At 42.2% G+C, this 7,042-nt stretch overlaps 1 protein-coding gene across 8 annotated transcripts in view; it reads right to left on the bottom strand.

Annotated features, from left to right (window-relative positions):
* Window positions 1-2,076: 2,076 nt before the first annotated feature.
* The window catches only part of Tmcc3 (transmembrane and coiled-coil domain family 3), a 262,003-nt gene continuing 257,037 nt past the window's right edge, over window positions 2,077-7,042 (bottom strand). For all 8 annotated transcript variants that reach the window (XM_046419288.2, XM_046419286.2, XM_046419285.2 and 5 more), the window contains one exon: window positions 2,077-6,408. In XM_046419288.2, the coding sequence (XP_046275244.1) occupies window positions 6,106-6,408 (303 nt within the window). In that variant the 3' untranslated portion in view covers window positions 2,077-6,105. The remainder of the gene's footprint in view (window positions 6,409-7,042) is intronic.

Raw genomic sequence — 7,042 nt, 5'->3', positions numbered from 1 at the left:
TGCCAATTACATAGCCCAAGAATCCCAGGAAGCCAGGAAGGGTATAAAAGTGTCTTTAATTAAAATCTTCACTGCTTCATCCATAAATCTGTCAGCCATAGCTCTTCAAAGATTTAGAATGTCAGCTCAAATATCTTTGCCTGGCCCAGTGTGGCCAGCAGAAAGTACAAATGTACCATTTGTAAATACAGTATTGACTGCTGTAGTTGTAGGACTCAAAGTAATTCCTTCTAGATCCCAGGGCAGCTATCTGCCTCGTGGGTGCTGGGAGCTACTTGAGAAGCTATTTACTCATTTCCTCCTTTACAGGGCAGGGTAGTGGTTACCAGTGTGGGCTTGAGTCACACAAGCTTGGTGCTGAATAAACAGCTCCACCGCTACCCAGTTACTTAACCACTCCAAACCCCATTTTCGTTATATTTTAAGCAGGGATAATAGTGCCTACCTTACTTGGAGGTTGAGATGATCACATTTGATATTGCATGTAAAGTAACAGTGCATGGTACCCAGGAAGTGCTCAAAGAATGTTAGGTGGCATTCCGTATCTACAAATGCTAGAAGGGTACTGTTTGGTATTGCCATCATCCTTATGTGTCCCACAAATTTCTGTATCTCATGGCCACTTATTAGCAGGCAACTCTATATGTGGGTTTGCAGATAATCTGCAATCTTATAGTTGCCAACTTATAAAAAAGTTATAATGAGATGCTGTTAGACTTTGTTACCTTGTAAAGTTGTGATTATGGATACTCTCAAATGTCCAAGGTAAGTTTTTCTCTTATATTAGGAGTCCATGTGTTACTCAAAATCGGAAAGTACTACTTTATTCTAGAGCACTATCTTTCATTATTAGCTAGAAATCAACTATTAAACCCCCCTCCCCCCAACCCCAAGGGAAACCAAGACTTAGTGTTTTCCCCCAAAGCAACATTTGAGAGTATGCTGGGCTCAACACACACACAGCCAATCCAATCACTTCTATTTTCTGAATTTGCATCTTCAGGCATCAAATGACAATAGTGTCAAAATAACAGTTGTGTCCCATATGATTTCCAAAGATTCAAATATGCTCTATTTTCCAGGGCAGGGAATGGGCCAATGTCATTAAGAATGTTTCTGTCATACGAGAGTTTAGTTATTTTGTTTGTACACAATGGGTGATTAATGGAGAAAACTGCTCAGGATGTCGACTTGCCCAGAAACAGAGGGCTAAAAAGGCAGGATGGTGAGCAGGCAAAGGCACAGAAAAAAGCCCCGCTTCACTGGCCATACCTTGGGGAAAGTGTGTTGGAGCTCCAATCATCCAGATAATGGTGACAACCTTAGACTGGTCCAGTTGAGTTCACATGCCAGAAAATAAAGGTGCTTTGTAAAGACTAAAGTAGTACAAACAAGAACCCCACTGGTGACCTGCTCATTCTTGCCCTGCATGGTCATGGGCCACCTGAGCCAGCACTGCATCCTTCTTCTCTCCGCGATCCCTGCTCATGAGCTCTGCAGTAGTGCTCACCAGCACTTCCCCTTTCCACAGCCTAGGACTTGTTTCCTAGCATTCCAAGTCTGACTATGAATAACCACCATCTTTCCCTTACCCCAGGGCTCAAGAAATGGACCATACATACGTCACATCTTGCCAATGTCTATGGAACAGAGGACTTAAAATTAATTTAAAAACTGATTGGGGAGGACAGGGGTTAGGAATGAATAGACAGAGCACAGAGAATTGTTAGGGCAGTGAAGCTATTCTATATGATGCCATTATACATCTGTCCAAAGCCACAGAACCTGTAACATCAGGGTGAACTCTAACAAAACCATGGACTTTGGTTGGCTATGTGTGGATACTGGTTCATGGATTGTAACAATGTACTACTCTGGTAAGAAATGTTGATAACGGGGGGAAGCTGTGCCTGTGTGGGGGTAGGAGATAGAAATCTGTACGATTTTGCTAAAAAATCAAAAACAATATATGTTTTAGGCACCTTTGTTTAAAACTGCTTTAAAAAATAAAGTACATTACAACTGATTTTATACACACATACACATTTGCTACTAAGATGAATCTGGACGAATGTGAAAATTTAAGAAAGCTAACTCTTTTATTTAACACCAAAGCTAATGTCAAGTGTTTATTTAAAAAAATAATGGCACCTGCTTTGAATTCATTGATGACACCACCATGGGGTGGAGATCTACAGAGAAATTACAATTGTAGTCTGACGTGAAACTATGTAGTATTTCACAAAATGGAAATTCACAAACATCACAATCAACATTTCCAGTTTCTACTTTCAAAACCGCTAAGTGTTGCCTAAATGCATCTTAAACAGCACATTTTGTTGAAACATTTCTCTTAGGACAAACATGGCAGACATGCTTTAAATAAATTAAAACTACAACACATAAATCATTCCTAGAACAATCAAGGTACATTACTTTCCAGCTTTTTATAAACGGAATTGTATTGACTTCAGAAAACCGTAGGTTAGTTCTACCTCTACCTTAGGGGTTACCAAGCTCCTGTTACCTGGAATTTTTTAAAGCTTCTTACTCACTTTTGTTGTGAATAGGCCAATCTGATTGTTTTCAGATTTATCTTTTAGAGACTCACTCCCTTCTAGTGTGTGTGCTTAGCCTTCTTACCCCTCCAGATAAGCCTGAAATTTGAAACAATGCCATGTCTTCACAACCCCAGCCCACTCTTCAAAATTAAAGGAACAAGCAAAATGCATTGTTTAATCACACATTTTGAGATTAGTATTTAAGTTGTTTCAAACCAATACAACTCTATCTGCATTTAATGTAAAAAAAATAAATACATCGTTCCCATTCAATGCAAAATAATTTGGTATTTAAAATTCAACCGAAAAGGACACATGTAATTAGTTGCCTGAGGGAAACTAGTTCCTTCTGTATTATTGAACCTATAATTAAACCTGATATGCTAGAAAAGTGACAGGGCAATAAATACACACTGGGGGCAAAATCTAAATGAAAGTAAGACTGACAAGGCAGGAGGAGGGCTAAAGCCAGGAGAATGCTGATCCACAGGATAATTACCAAGCATCTCCAAAGTGAAAGGGGTGTTTCAGAAGATTCCACCCTATCAGTAGGCTGTAGGGATCATGCCGGCCTGACGGCTGTGTCTGCTGTCCAAAATCAGCCCTGGAGTGCTTTAGGTGCTGCTTTACTGTGTGTGTGTGTGTGTGTGTGTGTGTATGGGTTTTTTTGTTTGTTTCAAGAAAAGGTTTTGTTCTGGCTTAATCATACCCCCAAAGAGGAGCTGAAGTAATTCAAAACCCACAAGAATTTTTTAAGTTTTTGTCTTTAATGAACCATCATTATCCTAGTTATCATGATGATAATAGGTCACTGAACAACCTGCCGCTAGAATCCCGCATGTTAAATGGCTCACTAAGGCTTATGCAGTGACAAGGTACTTCACCCAGCCAACAACTGGTGTTCGTCTTCAGACAGGCACAGGATTTTTACTGCCAAGGAAAGGTGCAAACAAGGGGCCAGTTGACTTAAATGTCAATTAAATCTCCGATTCCAGAATATGTCACAGCCATATCACTATTTTTTAACTGTATATTTATAAGATGTTATTTCATTAAGAGAACAAACAATAAGAGGTATGTTCCTTAAGAGGAGAACACGGAAAAGCGTGAGAATAAAGCTTCATGAACTTTCCATGAGACGTTAAAATAAATGTGCATGTAGGCAGAGCATGTCCAAGTGAAAACAAGGTTATTTGACACTTAGTGAGAGTCAATGGAAATATGAATTTTTAAAAGGAATTCATGATCAAGTCGGATGATTTAGGCCCTCCACTATTTCCAAATGGAGCCAGTTTCTAGGAGGTTCTGTTAATGGCTACAGACTGGAGGGGGCAGAGCGTGCTGCTTCTCATTTTCTTCTCTCCTCTCTTTGGGGAGAAGACACACAGATTCTAGGTCTGAGATGTGTCAGTCACAGCAAGGGGCTGGCAGAGAGTGGCGTGTGCCCTCACAGAATGGTGCTCTCTTCCTGGGTCCTTCCAGAGCTCTCAGCCTCAAGGTAGAAATCCTACTCATTCCCTCTGAACTACCAGCAGCATCGACACCCATCCCACCTGTGGCATGTCCAAAGAACCCCTCAGAAAGATCCCCAAGCAGTAAGATGAGCTCAGCTCCTCTTAAGGATAAAGGCTGATGCAAGCACACCATTCTTTCTCCTTCCCTGCTCTCGACCCAGAACCCTTGTCTGTCTGCTGGACTCAATGGATCACAGTGTATACAGTCAGCTTGGGAGCCCTGGGGGTGTCTGGCACAGAGAGGGGACATAACCATGCAATGGGGTGGGACTAGTAACTCCCTTGTCTCCGATTACAAAATACTTTATAACCAAAGATTTCATGAAACAATGTTTATTGTTTTAAAAAAGCTTCAGTCTGGAATCTGGGATTGCGGTTGAACAGTTTGTGAATTTACTAAAAACTACTGAATCTTACATTTAAAAAAATAGATAGGTTGAGTCGTGTCTCACGCACACGTGCTAGACTTTGTAGTAAATGCTCAACTCTTCCATTCTTTCAAACCATGGCACTGTCACATTTTTTCCAGGGAGATTTCCCTAAAAACAACTGTTAGCAAAATATTGCACTTAATTTAAATCCAGGAGAGCTGACGTCTTCTGGAAGAAAATCTACATTAATCTGCATCTTTACACCGGCCTTGGGAAGGTGGGGGTGGTTCCAGGAGGAGGAGGAGGGGCTGAATAGCAGTTCTCATTAAAATCGCCTATGTCTTCCTTTTTGTTTTACAGAGAAACAGATTTAAAAAGAAAGTATTATCTGAGCTGAAGATAGAATCCTCCAAACAGGACGAAGATATTAACTTGTGAATGCTTTCCTTCAGTGGCAGGGTGGCAATCTATTACCTTGGAACTTTTCTCAGTGAGATCCTAAGAGACAGATGGCAATCTTGGCTCAAATTCTAGATTTAATTTATTCTATTCTTGCTGGCCTTTCACATCCTTAAAAGGACCCTCTCAATCTCCATCCAGGTGAATGGCTTCCACTCATCTGGTCACAATCCAAATAGACCAAATGTCATATCTTCCTCATGCTTTCAGTTTCAGTGTTCCTACCTCAGTGGATGTTAGCTTTGCAAACTACAATTTTGCGGTCCTTCTTCAAGAAAACACCCTGCAACACAAGCATCATTTGATTTTACTTCCTGAGTAAGTATTGCCATCTTCACAGACCTGAGTAAAACCGATCCCACAAAAATCCCTTCCTCAAAAGAGGATTTGTCACAATTAAGATTTGCCAAAACACAAAACTCTGGAATGGTTTTCACAGGGCCCAGAATTAACAAAGCCAGTTTGTTGAGGAAATGGAAATATTTCTGCATACTCCAAAGGTTATTTGCTAAGGAATTAAGACAAAATCAGGTGGTGGTTCCCTGGGAATAATCCTAGTGTCTTACCATTTAAAGCGCAACAAAACTTGTAAGATAGACCGGTTGGATAAACAGGTGTAAGATTTCCACATTATGAGGTCATGTATGATTGACTACTGAACACTGAGTACATAGGGACATATGCTCATCTGTGCCAAGTGGGACAGATTATACAGAGATCTGCTATACTTCCACAGGCCACAGGTGTTCAGCATTGCCAATGCCTACATTTCTTCTCCTCCTCAAATCATGTCATATCCTTGCTGTTTACAGGACACCACAACCACCACAAAGCTCAACTGTGACAAAAGATTTAAGGGAAAATAGAGACGGAGGCCCCTTTTCTTCTAGGTTGCTAATAATGCCAAGGGCTCAAGAAATAGGGATTCACCATGCTGGGCTCGTCCGGTGGGCAGGGAATCTGGTCTGATTAAGGCAGTGAGCAATGTGGGGAGAGCTCTGAAACAGATTCATGTTAACCAAGTACAGGGACTGAGTTGGCAACTGCTACCGAATTAAGAGAATTGTAGTTATTTACACCACACAGTTCCAGTCCTTATAATCTTCAGTCAGCACAACTGTTCATTTAAAAATTTGGTAGTCTGCACAGTTTTCATTAAAATAAAAACTTGGGAAAACGTGAAGGCAGGAACCAGTGGCTTCATCTTGGTATTATTATCCTTTCTATGGCACACAGAATATGGTCCCAGTTTTTGCAGAATATTGCAAGAATCGTCACAGCAAAGAAGGTGCCAAGAATGTGGAAGCGGCTCTTCATCATGGGTGAGACGAACTTGGCGATGGTGGACACGCACACCAGGATGACAGTCATGAAGGCCAGGACCACGTTGATGCACTTCCCCAGGAGCACCCTGGCGTTCACGGCGTCTGTCTGCAGGGTTTGCTGCTCTTGCTGGTGGAGCTCCAGCTTAGAAATGCGAGTCTGGCAGGATTCCAAGGCTTCCTGTGGGCAAGAGGACAGCGAGGATCAAACGCTGCTGAGATCGTGAGCAAAACGTGTGCGCACATGCAGACATGCACACCCCAGCTCAGAACCTCTTAACGCCTGGGATGCCTCAAATCCCCACGCCAACAAGGAGGATGATGACAGACAAAGCAGAAAAACAAGAACCCCAAGGCTTGTTTTATCCTGCTTTTCATGCACTGAATGAGCATGTGCATACAACCAGAAAACACCATAAATGAAGAACTGTGGTTAAGTTTTTGGACTACACCTGTATTTGAAGTAAAGTGATTTGAAATTTGGCATCTGTTGGTATCATCAGGGACAAACCAGGGGTGGGAGAGGACTGCATTTTGTGATGGCAGACTGCTTCATTTCTGGCACCTGCGATCCCCCACTGCTAGTTCTCACGTCCACTGCTTAGCCTATAACAGTGACTTTGGAGAAAAGTGGCAGGAGGGCGGCAGAAGGAGGCAGGCAGGACGGAGAGCGGGGCAGCTCTGCTCCCATCGGCTCTCTGAATGCTGTGCTCCTCAGGCCACCACCCCAAGCTACCTTCCTAGATGTTGTGCATTCCAAGGTCCAATATCTAAGACACGAGGACTCTGAGTGCACCTCCAGCTGGCAGTCCCCT

The sequence above is a fragment of the Marmota monax genome, unplaced genomic scaffold (genome assembly GCF_021218885.2).
Source record: "Marmota monax isolate L192 unplaced genomic scaffold, Marmota_monax_Labrador192_F-V1.1 WCK01_AAM20220418_F8-fsc00036, whole genome shotgun sequence".
NCBI classification, from domain to species: domain Eukaryota; kingdom Metazoa; phylum Chordata; class Mammalia; order Rodentia; family Sciuridae; genus Marmota; species Marmota monax.
The sequence above is the reverse complement of the archived record's forward strand: the minus strand, read 5'-3'. Positions and strand labels throughout refer to the sequence as shown.